Genomic DNA, 23,195 nt, shown 5'->3' with positions numbered 1-23,195 from the left:
GCACTCAGGCTGAAGGGACTGGGTAGTGCACATGGCAGGCCAGAGCTGACACTGGGGTAGGGGGTGTCTAGGCCCCAATAGGGTGCAGGGAGGATGAGGGCACCAAGCACCAAGAACCCTGTGCAGGGCCTAAACCACATGTCTTCAACCCATCTCAACTCTGCCCATCATGGTACCATGACCATTGCCCCCTGAACAATAGGGAGATACTGACGAATACAGGATGGGGGTAGTGTGTGTGATCAGATCAGCTTCACGTTTGCTAGAACAGCTCAGGTAGCTGGTATTGAGAAGACTGGAGACAGGAAGCCAGGAGGTTCTTGTCAAGATGACGGTGGCCTGCACAAGGGACTGGACCATGGACAAGGAGTACTGGGAGGCTTCACAGCATCTGGGATCCCCACCCCTACTTCCACCTGAACTAAACAGCAGACTATTCCAAACGTGGTGGGAAGTCTCCGGGTGCCTGAGTCAGAAGCAGGACTGGGGGAGGGAAAGCTCAGCACATTCTCCAAAGGAGATGTCATCTCATCACTTTTCAAGGCAGCATGTTGATGGTTAACATTGTTAAAAAGACATTTGAGGAGGTGCTGGGGAAGAGGTAGCAAGACGAGTGGAAAAGGAGGTCAGTGGGTGGTGAAGCTTTCAGTCTATCCTGTGGGCAGGTGTGCTCCTCTTGGCCTCAGAGGCTTGAGGTCCCTGACAAGGGCCTCTGAGCATGACCTCCAGCTGGGCCCAATCCCCCAGGAGTGTGGGGATGGGCACTGGCCTTCCTGTGCCCATCCCCACCCTCCTGCAGTGGGTTTTCCTCAGAACCCAGGCTTCCTGCACTGAATTCCCTCTTGTCAGAATATCCTCCTGCCACTGGAGATGTCTTCCGGAATCTTAAATCTGCCCTTCCACACAAGGCAGGCCCAGCTGCACATCTCCCTTTTCCTGCTCTCACCAGAGGGCCTGCAAGTCCCACCGCAGACACAAGGCAGCCAAGCCAGGTTCAGGACTGAGCTCAGACTCTCGGAGGCCTCTGGAAACATGGCTCCCAATCAGGCCCCTATCATTGCTGCCCAGGAAGGCGTCCACTTGGGGCTGTGCCTCCTCCCTCACCTGGCCGGTAGCAGCAGCACTCTCTCCGTTGGTGCCTCCCAAACAGAGGCCATCCCTGCCTGCAGGCCCAGCACTGAGGGAGGCTGTGCTGTGGCTGCCCAGGTTTGTGGCCCCAAGCTGTGGCCCTGGCCTGATGCCCACATCTCCTGCACCAACCGAGTGCTAAGGCAGGCTTGGTTCACAGCTGGCTCGACACACACCCAGGAGCCAAGCAGACTTTATTCCTGCTGTAGCTTCTGCAGATCAGGGCGTCTGCACTGATGCACATTTCACCCTTCACGGCCACCACAGTGGCAGCTGCTGTGGCCCTGGGCCACCCTATCAAGGTTCCGTGATGCTGCAGTCATAGCAGAAGTTGAAGTTGGTGGGGGGCGGGGGGATCGGGGGTGGCTGCTCAGGGATGGGCACGTTCTCCAGCTCCAACAAGCGCAGCTTGGTCTCCATGGTCAGCAGCTGCTCCAAGTCCAGCCGTGTCTGCTCACTGCCCATGGGACTGCCCAGCAGGGTGCTCAGCCCATCCGTCCACAGGTAGAACTGGGGGCGGGGACGGCTCCATGAGGACCTGCCAGTCTCTTCCCCTGCCCGCCTGCCCAATGCAGCTCAGCCTGCCCTCACACTCACCTCCTTTTTGGAGGGGGCGATGAAGTTGAGGTACGCCTCCTCCTCCCCGTGGTCATAGCTGACTGAGAAAGCTAGCTCATAGAGGTCCTGGGGAGGAAGGGGACCACGAGCACTGAGCAGGGGACAGGGCAGGGCGAGCGGGAAGGAGCCCAGACCCCCCTGCCCTCACCTTGTTCTGCTTCACTGAGCCTTTCTCCCGGACGTGGGGGCAGTCCTTGCCGGTCAGTAGTGCCCTGAGGTCAGCCACTGGGACTGCGGGAGGAAGACTGGGCTGACCACCGGGGTCCCAGGCATCCCGGGGCACGGGGCGGTCTGGGGGAGCAGGTGTCCTGTCCCCGTCCCTGCCCTCCTTACGCTGTTCTGGGAGGCTCTCGGGGGCAGGTGGGTTGGCACCGTCCTCCACGTCCCCGTACTGCAGCACTTTGTGATTGGGGGACAGGCAGCAGAACCACAGCTTGTCTGTGGGCAGCAAGGGGAAGAGGGAAGGAGTGAGCAGAGGGGCCCTGAGCCAGGCCAGACCCTCTCTGCCCGCTGCCCACTCAACAACCCTGGCGCCTCCGGCTGCTGATCTTGCGGAAGAGTGTGCCCTCGCAGAGGCGGAGCAGACGCTGCTGGCGGATCAGGCCCATGAGCTCTGGCTTCAGCTTCTCCCGAAGCTCCCTGGGTGGGGGGAGGGGGTTTGTTGACCAAAACTGACCCAGGATGAGGCCCAAGGGGTCCCAGGGAAAGTGGGGGCTAGGACTGGGACCCATTCCCACCAACTCACAGTATGGGAGGGGCCAGTGTGCCCTCCTGATGCAGCCGCTCAGTCTGTCTCAGTCGCAGCACCTCCGCGTACGTGAGCGCGTTCACCTTGGTCCGGAAGAGCTCCAGGGAGCTGGGCTTCAGGGCCAGCGTGCGGGCCAGCTGCTCCCGGACCACTTGCATGACCTGGGGCCACTCAGGCTCAGTTCAGCGTCCGAGCTCTGGACCCCTACCCTGCATAGCCCTCTGCCCTGGCCCCGGGCTCCAGCTCCCACCCACCCACCCACCCACCTTGTCAAAGTCCTCCTGTGTGGCCCGCATCTCCTTCCAGGTCTTATTCAGAAGCTGAATGCTCACACAGAAGAGCTCATGGAAGCTCTGGTCTTGGCTGAAGAACATGGGCGAAAAGTCCTGGGCCGTTTCGGAGCCTGGAGCAGGGGGGCAGGAGGGGCTCAGGGAGGAAGTATGTGAAGCCCCTGGCCCTCTCTGCCCTTCCGCCCCCCGCTCCCGGACACACTGATGCCCAACCCCACTCACAGGGCTCCCCGACACGGAGCAGCTCACACAGCAGCACCGTCAGCTGGATGCTGCTCCGGGCAAAGGGGCACTCGTGCTTGTCCTCACGACTGCTGTTCTCCAACACAAACTGGGGTGGTGGGAGCAGACAAAGGGGCAGGGAGTCACAGCTAAGCCCACGGGGACCCATCAGAGAGAGGCAGGCATCCCGCTCCGCCCACACCCCAACACGGACCCGGCTGTAGGCACTGGGGGCGTGCTTGGAGAAGTAGAGCATGTTGTCCAGGGCCAGCAGGCCGGGGGGCACGCGCTCCAGGTCCTGGGCGGGGTTGCTGTTCTGGGGGAAGAGGACAGGCGGCTGAGTACATGAACAGGTTTGTCCTCCGAAACAACGGCAGCCCTGGGTGGGGGCAGGGGCGGGGAGCTGCGTCAGGGTCACTCACGGTGAAGCCCAGTTTGCGGAACTCCCGGGCACAGAGGGAACGGCGCCGGTCAGCACTCAGCCCCCCGGCACTGGGAGACTCCCCTTCCAGCTCGAAGGCCGCCTGGCGCAGGGCCTGCAGCTGCTCCCGCTGCTCCTGAGGGTCGTTATTTGGGGGTGGTCACCATCACAGGTTCAAGGCACCCTCCGGCTGCCCCCAGCCTCTGTATCAGAAAGGCACCCACCTGGCTGTAAGGGTCCAGCGGTGTCCGCATGCGCTGCTCCAGCAACCCCAGGGCGAGGGACTGCAGCACGTACAGGTGGTGAGCCATCTCGTCGCCCAGGGGGGCTGCACTGTGGATGATGCTCTGGAGGACGGCGGGTCCATGGGTGTGGGCGTGGGCTCCCGGGGGGAGGGGGTGTGGGTGGGCCTGCCTGGCCCAGGGCTCCCTACCTTATAGATGAACTGGCGAAGGTTTCTCTGCCACAGGTAGTCCAGCATGTGCTGAGTGGGCGGGAAGGGGGCTTAGGTGACGGAGCCTCACCGTGAGCACCCACCCTAGGCCCGTGGTGGAGCACAGCGCTCACCAGCTCCTGCCCCTCATCCATTCACCAGATGGACATCCACCAGATGGACACCCACCTTACGTTCAGCAGGGCTGGCCCCCTGCAGCAAGGCTGTCAGCAGTGCCATGGCCTTGGTTTGCAGCTGCTGATTCATCCTGGGACAAAAAGAGGGCTCCATCGGCCATCCAGGATCGGGCCCCACTCCCTTCACCGGTGCCCCACCCCCGGACACTTACACCTGTATGTGCACCAGCAGCCTGTCCAGTGGCACCTCATTCTTGACCAGCTGACCCAGGGTAGGGCTGCTCAAGGTCACGCTCTCCAGCAGCCTGAGGGCCAGGGGCTGCACAGATGCGTCCATCAGGTTCATGTTCACATAGCGTATCACCTGTAAGAGGGGTAGGGGTTGTCAGCATGCATGGCCAGATCCTGCTACCACCCTACTGCCCCTACCTGCTGTCCCTAGAAAAGCCCACCCACCTTCTTCTTCTTCTTTTTTTAATATATTTCATTGATTTTTCACAGAGAGAAAGGGAGAGGGATAGAGAGCTAGAAACATCGACCAGCTGCCTTGTGCACACCCCCTACTGGGGATGTGCCTGCAACCAATGTACATGCCCTTGACCGGAATCGAACCTGGGACCCTTCAGTCCGCAGACCGACACTCTATCCTCTGAGCCAAACCAGTTTCAGCTCACCCACCTTCTTCTTTCTTTCTTTTTTTAAAATATATATTTTATTGATTTTTTACAGAGAGGAAAAGAGAGGGATAGAGTTAGAAACATTGATGAGAGAGAATCATCAATCAGCTGCCTCTTGCACACCCCCTACTGAGGATGTGCCTGCAACCAAGGTACATGCCCTTGACGGGAATCAAACCCAGGACCTTTCAGTCCACAGGCTGATGCTCTATCCACTGAGCCAAACCGGTTTCGGCTCACCCACCTTCTTAACAAAGGGGACACTGAGTGTCTCCCAGGACACCACGCCGTGCTCCATGAGCTCCAAGAAGACCTGCAGTGCGAGGGCCAGCTCCTCTCCTAGGCTGGGGGAAGAAATATCTGGGGCTGAGCAGGGCCCGTCAGGACCCCAGCCCCCATGTCCACCACCCACCAGAGCCCGATGCTCACTCATCCCCTTCCTCAATGATGGTGCCGAGCTTCTGAAGCCCCTCGCGGCTGATGACCTCCTGGGCAAAGGTCATGTCTGGAGCCAGCAGGACGAGATGCTGCAGCGCTTCCCGGCGCCCTTCACGACTCCCATTCTTCAGCACACCCAGCAGCTGCTCAGCCTGGAGGTCCTGGCAGGGATAGGGGCGGAAGGGAAGGTGGGGAGGCTGGGTGGAGGTTAAGAAGTGGGAACTGGAGGTGCAGAGACCGGGGTGCCCACTAGGTGGAGCACTGCAGGGATGTGAGTGGGGCCTCCGGACCTGGGCCAGGGAGAGGCACAGGGGAACAGAAGGAGGCACAACAGCCAGCGGGGCAGGGAATGAGGGCGGGACCAGGAGGGGCATTACTGGGGCGGTGCTGAGGCACAGGATGCTGCCGTTCTTGATCTCTGAGCGGTTCTGGAGAAGACAAAGGAGAGAAGAAGGGCTCTCAGGATTGGTTAATTGGGGTTGTCAATGAGGGAGGATTTGGAACTCAATGAACGATCCCTGAGGATGAGGGGTCTGAGGAATCGGGGTCAGGAATCGGGAGTTAGAAGGGGCTAAAGGGGAGAAGGGACTCACATTCTCTGTGATGTATCTCTTGTGCCCATCAGCAAACTGCAGGGCATAGCGTTCAGAGTGAGCCAGACTCCACCTGCGGGCAGACGAGGCTTAGTGAGGCAGGAAAGGGGCGCCCCCTCCCGGCAACCTTCCCCCACCCCCTGGCCGGCCAGGCCCGCACTCACGCGTCGCACACCTCCTTCAGCACAGCGGCCAGGGGCTTTGCCTGCAAGAGAAGATGTCACTCAGGGGCCAGGAGTGGGGGAGAACCTGGGGAAGGGGTAGGGGGGGGGGGGTTGCTTCGAGGGGAAGAGGGCAACCCAGAGGTGGGCAGTGGGGCGATGTTGGCCGGACCGGTCGGTGACCTGGTCCAGCTGGATGAGCTGCGGGATGGCGTCACGCTTCTGAACGGCGATCTTCACCACGTCCCGAGGGGGCGCCATGGCCCAGCCGGGGCGGGACACCTGAACCTTCCACCTTGCAACCTCAGGCCAAGGGCGCACTGGGTCTGGGCCCCCGGGGACGAGGGCGCTCCTCTGTCCCGCGGCCTGAAGCCCGTGGCCCGCACTCACGGCCCGGGCGCCCACTCCGGGCCCGGCGCCGGCTTTCCCGAGGGAGCGAGGCTAGTTCCGGGTTGGAGTCCGGGGGTGGGAGGCCGGCGCCTGGCCCGCCCCGCCCCGCAGAGGCGGCCCCGCCCCGCCCCAAGGTGCGGCAGGTGGAGCAGGGCGGGAGGGCGGGAAGCGGCTCCGCCACACCTCCCCTCCCCTCCAGCAAGGTGACCCACCCAGTCCCACCACCAATCCAGCGTCCCAGGGAGAGCCCCCCCCCCCAAAAAAAACAGACCAGAGATAGCCTTAGGCACGATCTTTATTCACTTGGACACTGTACAAATATTACAATTTCCTTTTGTTGCAAAAAAGTATAAAAATAATCTTTATATAGGAATCCATTCATTACTGCAAATCTCTCTAAATCTCTGCAAATGGCTCTAATGAGGGTAAATGAATAAACAGGAGGGGCTATAGGGAAGAGGGAGGTTGGGTCAATCCTCAGGGACTCACTTGCCCAGATTCCTAGCTAGAGACCTCTGTTCCTATGAGCACCCACCCCCTTCCCCCAACATCACCTACAGGTGGTCGGGGCTAAGGGCCAGGCAGAAGGGAGGCAGGAGAGGTCCAGGAGGAGCTCTAGGGTCAAGGGGTGGAGAGAAATGGAGGCAAGGAGTGGTGCTGGCAATGCCCAGCCCCACCCCAGCTTTCCTCCTGGGAGGGGAAGAGCTGGCAGGAACAGGGCAAGGGGGGGGGGGGGTAGACAAGCTGCCCTACGAGTGAATGCTTCCTCACTCTGTGACACTGGGTGGCAGTAGTCCGGGCTCAGGGCGGGCACAGGAAGGACACAGGTGGGGGGAGGCCCCAGAAAACGAGAAGCAAATATTTTGGCTCCACCGCAGAGGGAGCCGAGCCCCTCTGCTCCCCCAGCACAATGCCGGTGTCGGTGCAGGAGTGGGAGCTGTGGCCAGAACTGTGCAGTGAGGGGAGGCTGGGGAAGCCGGAGTCTGTGGCTCTCAAGCTGTGTGTACGGCTGAGATGTAGGGGGTCCCCAAGCAGCCCTCAGGTTAGACAGTCTGTGTCCCAGCCACACAGGGCGTGTCCCCGTCAGTCAGAGGTTGAGAACAGGCACATCAAAGAGGTCACAGACACCTTCACTCTCATCCAGGTTGTAGATGTAATCGTGGTCTCCGGGGGGCGGAGAAAGGCGGAGAAGGGGGGCAAACACTGCAGAGAGCACCAGGCTGAGGCCTGAGGCCAAGGCCCAGGCCCCACCCAACAGCCGCCCAACCCCCTGTTCACCCCCACCCCCCACCTTCCTGGGCCACCCACCTTCTGAGGACATCAGCTCCTCCAGTAGATCCGAGCTCATGCACTCTGGGGAAGAAGGGAGGCCTCACTCACATTCTGGCTCCTGCCTCTCCACCCACCCAAGCCCACGAAGGGGACCTCCCTCTGCCCAGGTACCAATCACAACCATGGGTCCTCAGAAGCTGCCAGACCCAGTAAGCTGTGCCCCCGTTCCCAGCCCCAAGGAGGAACACAGCCCTACCTCGTGTGGGATCAAAAATTTCTGACAGCTCTTTGGGGAGTTCCAGAACTGAAAGACAAGAAAGCCATGCTCAAGGGCACAGAGGTCCAGCCTGGTCCCACTTTAGCCCCCAACTTTCTCAGATCCTGTACCATCCACCCAGGGGTTCCACAAAGCTATGAAGGAAAGGCCCTGCCTTATCTGTTGGTCTCCCTTGTTGACACAAATTCATCAGTGCAGAGTCCAGGATACCAAAGGCTCACTGCAGGAGACTGGTACTCCCTGTAACTCAGAAATGCTGCAGAAGGCCAAGGAGACCACTCCCTTTCTGGGTCCAGTGTGCATACGCTGACTCATGCAGGATACCCTGTCTGATGCAGGACACCCTGTCTGATGGAGGACTCCCTGTCTGAGGGAGGACTCCCTGTCTGACGGAGGACACCATGTCTGACGGAGGACACCATGTCTGACGGAGGACATCCTGTCTGATGGAGGACTCCCTGTCTGATGCAGGACACCCTGTCTGAGGGAGGACACCCTGTCTGACGGAGGACACCCTGTCTGAGGGAGGACACCCTGTCTGAGGGAGGACACCCTGTCTGATGGAGGACTCCCTGTCTGATGCAGGACACCCTGTCTGAGGGAGGACACCCTGTCTGAGGGAGGACACCCTGTCTGACGGAGGACACCCTGTCTGATGGAGGACACCCTGTCTGATGGAGGACACCCTGTCTGACGGAGGACACCCTGACTGATGCAGGATACCCTGTCTGACGGAGGACACCCTGTCTGATGGAGAACACCCTGTCTGAGGGAGGACACCCTGTCTGAGGGAGGACACCCTATCTGATGGAGGATACCCTGTCTGAGGGAGGACACCCTGACTGATGGAGGACACCCTGATGCAGGATATCCTGTGTAATGGAAGATACCGTCTGATGCAGGATATCCTGTGTAATGGAAGATACCCTGTCTGATGCAGGATATCCTGCCTGAAGAACGCCCTATCCATCCTTGCCCTTACTGAGCACCTCCTTGGTGCCAGGCTCAGACACCACACCTGAGCAGGGTTACCTGCAGAGGAGGCAGACACTTCAACAGAGGCTGGTGCTACAGGATGACAACCCTGCTACCAAAGTCTTACCGGGAGGATTCACATGTAAAGCAGAGGAAAATGAAGCGGGAAGGGGTGCCGTGGCTGGCTGATCACCAGGATGTCACAGGCTATGTTTGAGAGCTCTGGTTTTACCCAGCAGGCCTTAGGAAGCCATTAAAGGTGCTTTTGTAAACAGAGGAATGTCAGCCAGGCTGTGTTTCAGACAGACTCTCGTCAGCTGAGGTAAAGAGAATGCTGAAGGATTTGGGAGAGGTGGCTGGCAGTGACCCTGAGTGTTGGGGATATAAGAGATATCTGGAATAGGACTCACTTAGGTGATGTGAGGTGAGGAGTAGAAGCAGCTGGAACTGAAAAAGCAAGTTTCAGTTGAGAACATATGGAAATGAAGTGCCCATTGGATGTGCAGAGGAAGGCACGTGGACACAAGGATGGAGTTCAGGCAAAAGATGTAGGACAGACGGAGGTGGGCTCATCTAGCCCTCCGCAGGTGTGGATGGGATAAAGACCCAGGAAGTGTCAATGGTTAAGGAATCCCAGGGAGAGGCCAGAAGGGGATCTGGGGAGAGGAGCCAAGAGCCGGTCTGATTAAAGCCAGAGGAAGAAAAAAACATCAATATGAAGCAAGAGCAGCAGAGCATATCAGCTTCAAAACCTGCTGGAGCTGGCAGTCAGGGGTGGGTACCAAGAGCATGGGTGTGAGGCGGGTGCAGAGATCCTGACTGCTGCAGCCCGAAGGGTGACTGGGAGACCAACATATGAAGTGGAGTGAAGACGACTTTTTCGGAGTCCGGACAGAGAGGAGACAGGGAAGGTGAGAGAGGGAAACGCAGAGGGCAACGTGTCATTTAGTGGGAGCGGTGCTTGTGGGCTGAGGAGGATGAGTCCTGGAAAAAGCAAACACTCAAGGCACAGGATGGAGATGGAACTCCAGGCAGACAGCATCACCGCTCTGGGGAAGGTGCTGCCGACGGTGGGAGCCTGAGGGCCATGCCACAGCCCCTTCCCCAAGACAGTGCTTCCGCCTTCTTGAGACCTAAGTCCAAGGGTAGCAGGCAGGGCTTGAGAAAGGGCCAGGGAGTCCTGTGTCAGACCAATAAGGGGGACAAAGGGGCACCAGAGGGAGGCCAAGCTCCTCACTCTCGTTGGCAGAGCTCAGATCTAGGCAGGGTTGAGAGCAAGGACTGGCCCTCATGCTGGCCAGCTCTGGCTGAGGAGATAGGAGAACTGGGTTTCTGGCCCAAATTCTGTTTCTGACCCAAAACTGGCTGAGGCTGGATTCTCCTTGCTCCCAATGGGACAAGAACTCACCACCTGTGGGATCCACTTTGATGGGCTCAAAGGAGGTAGAAGGGTTGGGTCCAGATGAACTGCTGCTGCTGCTGCTGCTGCTGCTGCTGCTGCTACTGCTGCTGTCCAGCAGGGCAGACGACTGCAGTGGCCGGGTGTCCAGTGCTGCCGGGCCCAGCGAGAGTGAGCTGAGCTCACCACTGTCCTTGCTATCAGATCCGGGGCCGCCACTCACTGCAACCACATGGCCCAAACCCAGTCACTTGGGGCAGGAAGTGGAATATTGAAAGCAGCTGTGCTAGAACTCACGACCAGGATGACTACAGCCTGGTTCCCAGGCCAAGGAGAGTTAGGTACTGCCAGTCGCCCCCGAAGAGGTCATCTGGAAACGAGGCACTGCAGGACACAGGGGCATGAGGCCTCTGAGACAGAGGCTGCCAAGGCAAGTCAAACAGGTGGATCTGGGGGAAACTGCCACCACTAAGGTCCCTTCACACAGTCAGAGATTCCGTTAAAAAAAGCTCTCATTGTCCCGCCAGTGTGGCTCAGTGGTTAAGGGCCAACCAATGAACCAGGAGGTCACAGTTCAATTCCCAGTCAGGGCACATATCTGAGTTGTGGGCTCAATCCCCAGGAGGGGGCGTGCAGGAGACAGCTGATCCATGATTCTCATCATCTTTGTTTCTCTCTCTCTCCCCCTCTCCCTTCCGCTCTCTGAAATCAACAAAAACGTATTTTTTAAAAATAGAAAAAGGCTCCCTCGTCGCAGCAAGGGGAGGCCAGCCGAGGGCCAGGAAAAGACAACCTCCACAAGGTCCCTTCCAGCTCTGAGCACAGCATCCCACAACAGAGGTATTGCCCCGTGGGCCCCAGAGATCACCCTGTCACCAGATGACCATCATGCCTCACCTATGATCTCAGCGGCTGGACTGGCCATCCCTTGGGCTTCGATGCCAGCAGGGACACAGATGGTGGTGGTGGTGCTGGTCACCTGGGGACTGCTTGGGTGGGAGGCCTCCTGGGGCAGGGCCACAGCAGGTTTGGGCAGAGGCGGAGGAGTGGGGAGCGCAGATGGGCTCTGGAGCAGATCTTCAGGGGGTGGCACAGGCACTGCCACAGGCGGCGAGCTCCATGCCTCCTTGTTCACCAGCAGCACCTCGATGGGACCACTCACACTCTTCAGATGAATCTGGTACTTCTTCTGCCCATTGAGGCCCTAGAGGTGTGAGGCAGGTGGAATTGGAACCAGACTTGGCCCCTGCCTGACCCTGAGCCACAGTGTCCTCTCTCACCCCAGGCTGTCCATCCTCCTAGATAACCCGAAACCTCAGGCCTCCCCCTACCCGCCCCACCCGAGACTTATCGGGCTCCACAGCCAGCACCCGCCCTCAGCCAACCCCGCCTGCCTGGGCTGAGCACCCACCTCTGGGATGGGCACCTCCAAGCTGGTGCCAGAAGGAGCCCGGATGGCTAGAAGAGTGTCCCCTAGAATAACAAACAGAAGAGTGTCAGGGCCCAGGGGTTCAATCTGAGCTGGGGATGGGGGTTCCTATCCCTTGGAGCAGGAAGATCATGGTCTCTGAGGGGCTAGACACCCAATCCCCACAGTGGCCGGGACAGAGAACTAAAACTTCTCTCCTTTTAAGACCCCAGGGGTGACTAACCAGAAAATCTGAACTCAAACATGTGGAACAAAAAACTGCTGGCCATGAGTATCTCAATCCCCAACTGAGGGCTGCTCCCTAGGTATAGGTATTCTGGCCGAGGCCAACATCCCTTCCCCAGGACCAGTCTGGGGGATGAAAGACAGAGAAGGAACAGCTCCTGTATCCACAATGCAACTGAACTAACTACAGGGTGGAAGTGGGCACCATGGCCCTCTGCATACAAGCATACACGCATGAGCACACACACACTTTCCCCTTACGTTCGCTCATCACACCTGAGAAGCCAAACCCAATGCACCATGTCGATGGGGACTGTCCTAGAGACCCAGCCCAGAATTCCTGTATCCTCTCAGTACGGTTGGCCTCCATAGGGCCCCAGTGATCCTCTAACCCAGGACTTAGGCTGCCTGATTCCTCTTTGGGAAGGCCCCAGCAACGCTCTGAAGAGACAGAACTCTCTTTAGATACTGAACCCACTGCTCAGGGCTGTGGCTCAGCCCAGCCCCAACCCCTTCTCCCCCCTCCCCAACCCCCCCAATTCAGGCTCTGCTCACCAGCAAAGCATCTGCAGATGTCCTCATGAGTCACGTAGGCCAAGGTGTGGGGGTTAAGGAGAACGACTGCTGCCCTGCCTATGGTGACCGATGGCAGACCACAGAGAAGACCCAGCTCTTCAGCAGAGGTCTAACATGCAAGCCCTCGGAGAAAGTCCTGGGGCCTGGGGTCTAGAAGGGAGGGATCACAGACCCAGATTGGTGGGAGAGAGGGAAGCAGGAGGCTGGGACCTGGCCAGGACCTGCAGGACCATCCTCCCAAGAGGGATAGAGCCAGGACGCCACGATGCAAACCCAGCTGGACTGAGAGGGCCCCTCACCCACACCCCAGGAGCAGGGTCTGCCAGGAGGATATCAGCTGTTCTGCACGTCCTCTGTGACGTTCCGGATGCTCTGCTGCACCCACACCTTGTGCTGGTCCAGTTCTTGCTCTCGCTGCTGCAGCTCTTCGATCTCTGCCTTCAGCTCAATCAGCTTGTCCGCAATCTCCCGGGTGTTACAGCCAGGCCCCACGCCCCTGAGCCAAGGAGTGGGGGCTAAGGAGGACCGCCAGGAGCTCTGGGTCCCGAGGACCCTGCTCTCTCCTGCACCCTCCACCGCCCACCCAACACTTCCGGATAGGAGATCCCACAGCCCTCCCGGGTGCCTCCACTCACTTCCACTGGATGCTATTCTTGGATTTTTTCTCGATCAGCCCAATACCTTCCAGCACGTTGGTGATGTCGTAGATCCGCCGCTTCTGGCGCACGGCTAGGGTGTCAGCTGCCTGGCAGAGAGAACAGAGGGGAGGAGGCTCAGCCCCACTCCCAGGTGTATCCTCAGCTACCTCGAGACTTGGTTGGTTTGGAGGTGACTGGAAAGGGGGTGGACAGTCCCAACCCTCCTCCCAGGCATTACAGCAGCTCAGGACCGCAGGGCGGAAAGAGGCCTGGCACAAACGGAACTGATGTTCTGATGCTCTTTTCCCCGGGCAGGGAGGGCCACGAGGACTAGCACCTGCAGCCCGGAGGCTGGCACAGGGCTGACACCCAATGGCCTCGGCCGAATGAATTAAACAGGCCCCGACCTCCCACTCGCGAGAAAGCACACGCAGGGCAGCTTGCTTCCTGAGGGCTCCGCTGGGTCGCCCTTCGGGGTCCCTGCTACCTGCCCAGGCCTATTCCCACATCCCCTCCGTCGCCCCTCAGGCCGGACCGCACCAGCTTGAGGTCAAGCACGCCGTCCTTGGCCTCCTGCAGAAGCGACACGAACTTGGTGGTGAGAAGCCCCAAGCTCTTCTCGTGCCGGCTTGGGGTGCCCGGGGGCGGCGGCGCCTGTGGCCCGGCCTCCGCCATCGCGCCCGCCCGCCGCCTCCCCTCAGCCAGGCCAGGCCAGGCCGGCGCCGCCGCCACTTCCGCTTCCGCTCCTCACCGCCCAGCCGCCGGCGCCAGCGTCGCAGCTTCCGCTTCCGTTCCGCTCTCTCCTAGGGAGCGTGGAGCAATTCCGCTCCTCGAGCACGGCCGCAAAAACTCTGGGGCCGTCAGCAAATTTCCAACCGCCGAAAAGGACGAAAAGGACGGGTGTAGGAAGTCGGTGGCAGCCCGGGCAGTAAAGAAGGGGGAGCCACCAGAACCTTCCGGGTGGCCATTCCGTCTCAGGAGAGGAGAGACCGCGATGCCAGATGAACCCAATGTGTTTTCCCAATTCCTGCTCCTATAAGCTGCTCCACTGTCTCTTGGGGTCACCAATTCCTGCTCCTATAAGCTGCTGCACTGTCTTAGGAGTGTTATCATACTTCACTTCCTGCCAAACAATAAGCACTAACTACATCTAGTTTGTCCTCTTGTCTCCAGCCCCACTCCCCTGATCCCGGCCTCTGAGGCAATAGAATTATAGCCACTTTTCAGCCAATGCAAACATGTTCACCAATGAGTAAATATATGTAAAGCACTTAGAACAGTTCCCAGCATGTAGGAAGGCTTTTGTGTTTGCTGATATCATCTTGCTATTTTTTTTTTTAACGTTTTTTGTTATTATTTTTATCCAGTCAAATTCTCCAGGAAGCAGACTTTGACACAGGGATCTTGCCTGCAGGAAGTTTATCCAAACTTATAAGAAAAGCAGAAATGGACAGAGAAGGAATTAAACTGCAATGCAGTTATAATAAAGACCCCAGCCCATCCTATTAGGAGTTCTGAAACTGGGGTGGCCCTTCCAAGACATTCCATATCCAGACAGGGGTACGGGTTCTAGGCCTTTGTACCCCAACACTGGCCATGAGATTCAGCTGGGAGACCGCAGCAGCATACACTCCAAGCAGCAAGGGGAACAACTGTCTTTGTCCTGAAAGGTGGATTTGGGTGATTCCCTCGTGCCCACTACATTATTAGCATCTCATAGTCCCTCCTATGGCCCCTTTCACTCTCAAGATAAACAATTCTCAGAGCCCTTGAACCTCTCCTGCCATCACCCACCATACATATTCTTTTTATTTATTTATTTTCTTTCTTTTTTATAATATGCACTAGAAGCCTGGTGCACGAAATTCTTGCACGGGGGCGGGGGGTGTCCCTCAGCCCAGTCTGCACCCTCTCCAATCTGGGACCCCTCGAGGGATGTTAAACTGCCAGTTTAGACCCGATCCCACTCGGGTCTAAATGGGCAGTCGGACATCCCTCTCACAATCCAGGACTGCTGGCTCCCAACTGCTCACCTGCCTGCCTTCCTGATTGCCCCTAACCACTTCTGCCTGCCAGCCTGATCACCCCCTAACCACTCCCATGCCATCTTGATTGATGCCTAACTGCTCCCCTGTTGGCCCCCAACTTCCCTCCTCTGCTGGCCTGGTCACCCCTAACTGCCTTCCTCTGCAGGGTTGATCACCTCCAACTGCCCTCCCCTGCTGGCCATCCTGTGGTCACATAGGGGCAGGATCTTTGACCACATGGGGGCAGCCATCTTGTGTGCTGGAGTGATGATCAATCTGACTATTACTCTTTTATTAGATAGGATTTTATTTTGATTTTTTTTAATTTTTGCTACTTTTATTTTTTAATATATTTTATTGATTTTTTACAGAGAGGGAGAGAGAGGGATAGAGAGCTAGAAACATCAATGAGAGAGAATCATTGATCAGCTGCCTCCTGCACACCCCCTACCAGGGATGTGCCTGCAACCAAGGTACACGCCCCTGACCGGAATCAAACCCGGGACCTTTCAGTCCCCAGGCTGACGCTCTATCCACTGAGCCAAACCGGTTTCAGCTAGATAGGATTTTATTGATTTTTCTACAGAGAGGAAGGGAGAGGAATAGAGAGTTAGAAACATCGATGACAAGAGAAACATCGATTAGCTGCCTCCTGCACACCCCCAACTGGGGATGTGCCCACAACCGAGGTACATGCCTTTGACTGGAATCAAATCTGGGACCCTTCAGTCCGCAGGCCGACGCTCTATCCACTGAGCCAAACCAGCCAGGGCTCACATTCTTCACAATAGCCTGTGATCTCTCACTTCTCTGCAGAAGTTACACACCCTCCTCCAAAGGGCCTGCATAGTCAGCATAGTTTTCATACTGGGATGCTGTCTGTGTCCACATTTGTACACATCACTCTCCACCCCAAACTGGGGCCATCTAGTTCATGTCCATTCTGAGCACTAAGAGGTCCTGGGTAGACTGGTCAAGACTTACTAATCACAGTGAGTACCGCCTCCTTCCCCCCCAGGAAGTGGGCCCAGCCCTCCCCACCCCATTCCACAGCACGGACGCTCTTTCCTGTTGGGAATAAAATGCCAGAGACTCAGCTTCCTTCCTTTCTGCTTGTGGTCTTGGGGAGAGAGGAGGCGGGCTTCTTGGACAGGGAGGTGGGCTTGAGGCTTCCTTGGGAAGGGGAATTCTGCTGCACGCTGTGGCCCAGAGCCTCCAAGGCCCTGTGAGCCAGCGGAGGGAGTGTCCAGCTCTGTCCAGCTCTGTCCAGCTGGGGGAGAGGGCCATCCTCAAGGCCAACACTGTTTGCGGAGGAGGCAGAACTGGCCGCCTGGTGAGTTCCGTACCAAACCGTCCTCTGCAACTTGGGGCAGGAGTGGGGTCCAGGGGAGGCCTGTGCCCACCTGGCCTCACTTGGCATCTGAGGGGGCAACGCTGAGAAACCCGGCAGAGGAGGCTTCCCAGGTGCCTCCCAATCTCACCCTGCCTCCCTCTCCTTTCCTGAGGAGCCTGGGCAGGAACCTTATCTCCTCAACCCCCCCTCCTCCCCTCCTTCTGAGAGAGGCCTCCCCAGAGCCTGCAGCTCAAAGCTCACCCACTCTGCCTGCTCTAACCCAGACCCTCGCCCGGACTCCTCCCTCAGCTCTGGCTCCTCCAGGGCCTAAAATGGACCCCAAAGCCAAGGACGAAATGCAGCCTTCCCTTCCTCCTGGTAGGAGCCCTTCTGGGCGGGGTGGGGGAGGGATGCGGCAAGAAAGATGGGAGTGGTGGGTTTGGCTGGGGTTCTGTGGGTCAGTGAGAGGAGTAGACTGCCCTGGGCTTTCAGGCTGAGGAGCCGGAAGGGGAGCAGGGTCGGCAGCTGCTTCCTTCAGCTGACATGGCTACCCAGGCTCTTCCTGCCCAGGGTCAGAGTGGCCGGAGCAGGAGAGGGCGGAGCAGCTGGCCCGGGGCGCAGCGCTCAAGTGGGCCTCGGGCATCTTCTACCGGCCAGAGCAGCTGGCCAGGCTGGGCCAGTACCGCAGCCGGGAGGTGCAGCGCACCTGCTCCCTGGAAGCACGCATTAAGGTGGGCATCAGGCAAGGGGCAGGAGGGTTGGGGGGGGTGGCCATCCGGCCGGGCCTCACCGTCTCCCTCCCTTCCGCAGTCAGTGGTGCAGTCCTACCTGGAGGGTGTGAAGACTGGGGTGTGGCAACTGGCACAGGCCCTCGAGGCCGTGCAAGAAGCCCGTGAGGCCCTGGGCCAGGCCCGTGGGCTGCTCCGGGGCATGGCCAACGCTGTACAGACCCTAGAGCCCCTGAGGGAGCAGGTGGTCCAGCACAAGCAGCTGCAGGCCCTGTCTCAGCTGCTGCCCCGGCTGCGAGCAGGTGAGTGGGCAAGGGCCCTGGGCTTCAGCCCCCCCACTCTCAGTCAACACACTCATGGGGCACCAGTGGGAGGTTACAGGGAGGGAGGGACAGACCACGGGCCTCCCAGAGAGTAACTCAGGCTTCAGATGGCACACAAAGCGGGGTGCAGATGAGCTCACTCCGGTTTCTGAGCGGGGCATGTCTGAGTCAGCACTGATGCCCAGACAAGTGGCTCTGGCCACCCTGGTTGTTTAATTGAAATATTCCCTCACAGGGCGGGTGAATAGCCACTAGACCGTCCTGCAGTTCCTCCCTGCCTTCCGTACGTTCCACCAGCTCAAAGGTTTACACCTGGTCCAACAGGCCGTAGGCCCTTCCGTAGTCCTTTCAGATCGGCCAATACTCTACTACACTGGTTATATTTTACTTTCTAATAAGATTTAAGTTTATTCGGTAAAAGTCTACTCTAAGTACTTTATCCACCACCCCAGCCGCAGGGCCTCAGCATCTGATCCTGTACCCACTGCACAGGTGGGAACGCTGAGACCCAGGGCTGTCTCCTCTGCTCCCTCCTTAGTGCCGGCTGCGGTGGTCCACACACAGACCCTGATCGACGCCCATCGGCTCTTGGAGGCCTATGTGGGCCTCAGGGAGCTGGAGCAGCTGCAAGAGGAGACGTGGGCCTCTCTGGGCGGCCTGGAGTTGCCGGTCTTTGAGGGGCTGGGCCCTCTGGCGGAGGCACTGGGCCAGGCTGTGGAGGCAGCTGTCGGGGCGGCCGGGCAGCTGGCCCGGGAGGACCCGGCCCTGTTGGTGGCCGCTGTGCGTGTGGCGGAGGTGGAGGCCGGCAGGACCGCCCCCCTGGAGCAGGCCCCCCGGGACTGGCGGCAGCGCTGTCTGCGAGCGCTGGAGGAGGGCCTCGAGCGGGTCCACTTCGGGACGCCTCTGCTGCCTGGACCAGGCGCCCTCGCGGGGTGGCTGGAGGCTCTGCGGGTGGCTCTCCCAGCCGAACTGGCCACGGCGGAGGCACTGATAGCTCCCTGCTGCCCACCACACTACAAGGTGGTGCAGCTGTGGGCCCACACCCTGCACGGCGGCCTGCGGCGCTGCCTGCAGCAGCTCCTGGACCGGCCCGAGCTGGGGGCAGCCGACGCCTTCACCCTGCTGCACTGGGCGCTGCACGTGTACCTGGGGTCAGTGCCCGCGGGGCCATGGGGAGTGGGTGGATCCGAAGCTGGGGGCTCAGGGTGACCCTAGGCCACTCGTCCCCAGGCCGGAAATGATGGGGAGCCTGGAACTGGGGCCGGAGGCTGATGTGTCTCAGCTAGAACCTCTCCTGACCCTGGAGAACATCGAGCAGCTAGAGGCGACATTTGTATCCAAAGTCCGGGTGAGTCGCTGGGGCCCAGGTCCAGAGAAGCTCTGCCACCAGCTGCGTGTTGGTAGGGTCACGTGGCTACCTGTCTCTGGCAGGGTCGGTGCATTCTGCTGCATTCTGCCGCCCCTTGTCCCTTGCGCTAGGCAAACGTGGTGCAGTGGCTGCGGAAGGCCCTGGATGGGGAAGTAGCTGAATGGGGCCGGGAGCGGGAGCCTGACACAGATCCCTCTGGCTTCTACCACTCACCGATGCCAGCCATCGTGCTGCAGGTGGGTGGGAAGTGGCAGCAGCCAGGTGGACGGCCCTCATAAAGGACGGGGAGGAGGGCAGCACTAGGACGCTGCTGATGGCTGCCCATCCCTGCCTGTAGATCCTGGAAGAAAACATTCGAGTAACCATCCTGGTCAGTCAGTCACTGCAGCGGCGGGTGCACGGCATGGCCCTGTCAGAACTGGGGGTGTTCCTGAGAAGGTCTGTACTGACCCACCCCCAAACCCTGGCCCTGCTCCAGGGGCAGCCCCGGGGGGGGGGGGGGCTCTGAGTGAATAAGGCTCACCAGAGGGTTGGGTATCTTGGAGGTGGGGGCCAAAGCACTTAAGACAGAAATGGTTGGGGTACCAGTGGCAGCAGGTACAGGTGCCACCTCTGTCCTTTGCAGCTTTAATGATGCTCTGATCCGATTCTCCCGAGACCACCTCAGAGGGGAAGCAGTGGTCCCTCATTACGTGTCCTACCTCCTGGCTGCCCTCAACCACCAATCGGCACTCAGGTACCATAAGGCCCCCACAGAACCCCACCACCGCCAACTGCTGAGTACCTGCTAAGTACAGACCCAGCCTTCACTAGTCTATTAGGAACTTTGGAGTCACATAGCCCCACGGTTCCAATCCTAGTTCTACTAATTAGCTGTGTGACCTTGGGCTAATTACTTAATCTCTCTTTTCTTATTGGTATTAAATGAGTTACTAGAGGCCCTGTGCACGAATTTGTGCACAGGTGGTGTCCCTCAGCCTGGCTGGTGATCAGGGGCCAGCTGGCCAGGGGGGAGGGACCATGGGAGGTTGGCCGGCCACCCCGATGGGGACCAATTGGGGCAGGTCAGGGGGAAGGACTGTGGGAATTTGGCCAGCCGCAGGAGGTTGCCTATGGGAGCACACTGATCACCAGGGGGGAACTCCTACATTCAGCATCTGCCCCCCAGTGGTCAATGCGCATCATAGCTACCAGCAGATCATCTGGTCATAAAGATGGCTTAGGATTTTGTATATAGACTAGAGCAGTGGTTGGCAAACTGCGGCTCGTGAGCCGAGGTTTGCCCCTCTGTTGACTAATGAGTTTGCTGACCACTGACCTAGACTCTCAATTCTAATAATTACAGGCTGTTGTTGTTCCTTGTGATTAAGCCCCTATCCCAGTGGTCGGCAAACTTATTGGTCACCAGAGCAGCAAATTGCGGCTCATGAGCCCCATGTGGCTTGAGAGCTGCAGTTTGCACACCACTGAACTAGAGGCCCAGTGCACAAAATTCGTACAAGGGTGGGATTCTTAGGTCTTGCCAGCGATCAGGGCCGATCAGGTTCCCTGCCTTCCTGCCTCCCCGCTTCCTGCTTCCCTCACCACCTGTGCACCACCACCATGCAGTTCCCTGCCTCCCTGCTTCTTCCTTTCCTTACTGCCTGCGTCTGCTGCCACCCACCCTCAGTTCCCCGGTTCCCCTGGGCCTGGCTGGAGGGAGGGCCTACCACCACCGCAGCAGGTGGGTGGTGGGCCTATTGGGGCCTGTGGCCAGGAGGAGGGACCAGGAGGTTGGCTGGAAGGCCCCATCAGCAATCCCGGCCCATGGGCTGGGGGAAGCTCCTGTGTTGAGTGTCTGCCCCCTGGTGGTTAGTGTGCATCATTGCGACCAGTTGGACCATTGTAACACTTAGACTTTTAGTAGTATATATATAGATAACAAGACATTCTGAGGATCACATTTAATGTAAAGTACCTACCATAGTGCCTAGAACATGGTCTCATGTATTCATTAATTCATATATACTCACCAAGGTCTACTCTGTGTCTGGGGATCAAAACAGAAAAGTATTTCCTTCCCCTTGGGTCTTGTGTTATTTGGGACTAGAGGGCTGGTGCATGAATTCATGCACAGGTAGGGGGCCTTTCAGGGTAGCCTGTGGAAATCGGGCCCCAGTTCATGCCCCCAGCCTCACAGCCCCAGCTCACAGCCCCAGCCTCGCAGCTCCACCTGGCACCCTGCCTTGGCCTGACACTGCCCCGTCACTTGCTCCACCATCCTGCCTACAGGGCGATCAGCAGGGCAATTGGCGGGGCAATCGGGCCCCCTGCATCCACCGTGGCCTGTTGCTGCCCGCTCACCTGCTCCACCATCCTGCTGTGGTCCTGCTCTCATCGGGGCCCATTGGGGTTGGCAGTGCCTCCACTGCCATCGCTGCCAGCATCACATGGCCGATGCCTGCCATGTTCCAAGCAGCCCCCTGGTGGTCAGCGCATGTCATAGCAAGCAGTCGAACTCCTGGTCTCCCGGTTGAACTGGTCAAATGACCCTCTGAGGGGACAATCTGCATATTAGGCTTTTACTACATAGGATGGGGACAGAGAGGTCAGACAAACAAGTTACTACTACCTCTTGACTGTGATGAATTCTCTCCCCTTACCAATGAGGAAACAGAAACAGAAAGACATGGCTTGCTCAAGGTCTCACTGGGAATTAGAAACAGGTCCCACTGGGTTGTGTCTTTTCTAGCTTGCTGAACCCACCCTAGATCTTCAGAAGTGCGAGGGAACCGCCCTTCTTGCCCCGTCTCGCCGCATACACTCCCGCCACTAGGTGGCGCCCAAGCAGCCAGACCCTAGAGGGCTGTGAGGGCCTTGGCCTTGGTGCTGAAGCCCTACTTTTGGTTGGTCCAGCTCCTCCGTGTCCGTCTTGCAGCCCGAAGGGGTGGTCTCAGGGGCCTTGGCTCCGGTGGAGGCAGCGCTGGACGAGTTGCAGAGGAGGATCTGCCGGCTGGTGCTGGAGGCGCTGTTGCTGGAGCTCCAGGTGAGAGACTTCAGGTGGGGATCAGGGCAGGAGGAGATCAGGGGCAGGTGTGGGAGTCTCTGCCGGGAAATGTCGGGTCTGGATCGTCCTTCCAGCCCCTGTTCGAGACTCTGCCCTCGCGCCCTTGGCTGTCGAGCCCGGAGCTGCTGAGCAATGTGTGCGAGCGGACAGCGCGCTTCTGCCGGAACTTCTGGCGTGTTCGGAACCCCACATTCCAGGTGTGTTGGGGAAAGGCTGGCTGGCGAGGGTGGGACGCCGATGGGAAAGGGGTCCTGGGCCCACCTGATAGCCCTCCCCCACCTCCCCGCAGGTGCTCCTGGCCGAGGCGGAGCGCACGGTGGTGCTGCTGTACCTGGGCGCGCTGATGCAGGGCCGCCTGGTGTGCCGCGGGCCGGACGAGCGGAACCAGGCCGCCGAGCGCATGCAGCAGGATGCCACCCAGCTCCGGGATCTCTTCCTCGATCTGGTAAGCGCTTGTGGGGCGAGCAGATGGGTGTGAGTCTCCATGGCTGGGTGGGAGCCAAGGGCGGGTTCAAGACCTCGCCCCAACGTGGTGTCCAGGGCCTGGAAGAGAACGTTCATTGCGCGCCGGTGCTGCTCACCCTGCGAAAGCTGCTGAACCTCCGCGACCCCACGATGCTGGGCCTCGAGGTGGCGAGCCTTCGGCAGCAATTTCCCGACGTAAGGTACGCGGATGGGGGCGGAGAGGGAGAAGGGACCTGGGAGGGATAATGAGGGGGGGAGGGGCGCTGATGCATCCCTGTGGTTTCCTCTTTCTCCCCCCCCCCCCCCGCCCCCTAGCGAGGAACATATCTCCGCCCTCTTGGACCTGCGCGGGGACGTGTCCCGGGAGCAGCGCCTGGCCGCACTCAGCTCCCTGCAGGACGGCCCGCAGCCCTCGCCCCGCGCGGGTCGCCGCGCCCTCTTCAGCCTCGTGCCGGCGCCCACGCCTTCCCCGTCCTGCCTCTTCTCCGGGTCCTGTGCCTGACTCTCCACTGCGAGCAGAATAAAGCTGGGTGCCCGCTCCCCGCACCCCCCGTCCGCCTGAATTGTGTGTGTTGGGGGAAGAGGGGATGAAATAAAAGTGTCCGAGCCGGGACTGGTTTGGCTCAGTGGATAGAGCGTCGGGCTGCGGACTGAAAGGTCCCAGGTTCGATTCCGGTCAAGGGCATGTACCTTGGTTGCGGGCACATCCCCAGTGGGGAGTGTGCAAGAGGCAGCTGGTCGGTGTTTCTCTCTCATTGACGTTTCTAACTCTCTGTCCCTCTCAGTTCCTCTTTGTGTAAAATCAATAAAATATATTTAAAAAAAAAAAAAAAGAAAGAAAGAAAGAAAGAAAGAAA

The 23,195-nt window shown here is 59.0% G+C and overlaps 3 protein-coding genes across 5 annotated transcripts; 1 reads left to right on the top strand and 2 right to left on the bottom strand.

Moving 5' to 3' along the window:
• Window positions 1-712: 712 nt before the first annotated feature.
• Window positions 713-6,333, bottom strand: ELMO3 (engulfment and cell motility 3). Of its 2 annotated transcripts, XM_084906665.1 has the most exons (20): window positions 6,050-6,333; window positions 5,870-5,910; window positions 5,706-5,778; window positions 5,490-5,540; window positions 5,104-5,273; window positions 4,919-5,018; window positions 4,210-4,361; window positions 4,050-4,128; window positions 3,861-3,911; window positions 3,652-3,774; window positions 3,429-3,563; window positions 3,221-3,322; window positions 3,007-3,115; window positions 2,761-2,897; window positions 2,492-2,655; window positions 2,273-2,385; window positions 2,080-2,184; window positions 1,895-1,977; window positions 1,726-1,812; window positions 713-1,638 (listed from the first exon to the last, which is right to left on the bottom strand). In XM_084906665.1, the coding sequence occupies exons 1-20, from the start codon at window positions 6,125-6,127 to the stop codon at window positions 1,426-1,428; spliced, it is 2,166 nt and encodes a 721-aa protein (XP_084762791.1). In that variant the 5' UTR covers window positions 6,128-6,333; the 3' UTR covers window positions 713-1,425. The 2 variants fall into 2 exon arrangements, with proteins under 2 accessions (XP_084762791.1, XP_084762790.1); XM_084906664.1 differs by having other exon boundaries at window positions 5,104-5,540.
• A 200-nt stretch (window positions 6,334-6,533) lies between these two features.
• Window positions 6,534-13,789, bottom strand: E2F4 (E2F transcription factor 4). Of its 2 annotated transcripts, XM_084906653.1 has the most exons (10): window positions 13,588-13,787; window positions 13,045-13,154; window positions 12,744-12,905; window positions 12,389-12,432; window positions 11,591-11,652; window positions 11,077-11,383; window positions 10,189-10,401; window positions 7,785-7,832; window positions 7,565-7,609; window positions 6,534-7,459 (listed from the first exon to the last, which is right to left on the bottom strand). In XM_084906653.1, the coding sequence occupies exons 1-10, from the start codon at window positions 13,720-13,722 to the stop codon at window positions 7,344-7,346; spliced, it is 1,242 nt and encodes a 413-aa protein (XP_084762779.1). In that variant the 5' UTR covers window positions 13,723-13,787; the 3' UTR covers window positions 6,534-7,343. The 2 variants fall into 2 exon arrangements, with proteins under 2 accessions (XP_084762779.1, XP_084762778.1); XM_084906652.1 differs by having other exon boundaries at window positions 6,534-7,609; window positions 13,588-13,789.
• Window positions 13,790-15,982: 2,193 nt separating this feature from the next.
• Window positions 15,983-23,162, top strand: EXOC3L1 (exocyst complex component 3 like 1). Its single transcript, XM_084905120.1, has 13 exons — window positions 15,983-16,785; window positions 16,978-17,138; window positions 17,218-17,437; window positions 17,997-18,609; window positions 18,689-18,806; window positions 18,938-19,063; window positions 19,165-19,265; window positions 19,453-19,563; window positions 21,723-21,852; window positions 21,948-22,070; window positions 22,163-22,318; window positions 22,414-22,538; window positions 22,654-23,162. The coding sequence occupies exons 1-13, from the start codon at window positions 16,740-16,742 to the stop codon at window positions 22,838-22,840; spliced, it is 2,217 nt and encodes a 738-aa protein (XP_084761246.1). The 5' UTR covers window positions 15,983-16,739; the 3' UTR covers window positions 22,841-23,162.
• The last annotated feature ends 33 nt before the right edge of the window (window positions 23,163-23,195 follow it).

Source organism: Pipistrellus hanaki, assembly GCF_964339955.1.
Source record: "Pipistrellus hanaki genome assembly, chromosome: 15".
Classification (NCBI taxonomy): Eukaryota; Metazoa; Chordata; class Mammalia; order Chiroptera; family Vespertilionidae; genus Pipistrellus; species Pipistrellus hanaki.
Note: the sequence above shows the minus strand (reverse complement) of the source record. Positions and strands in the feature narration are given on the sequence as shown.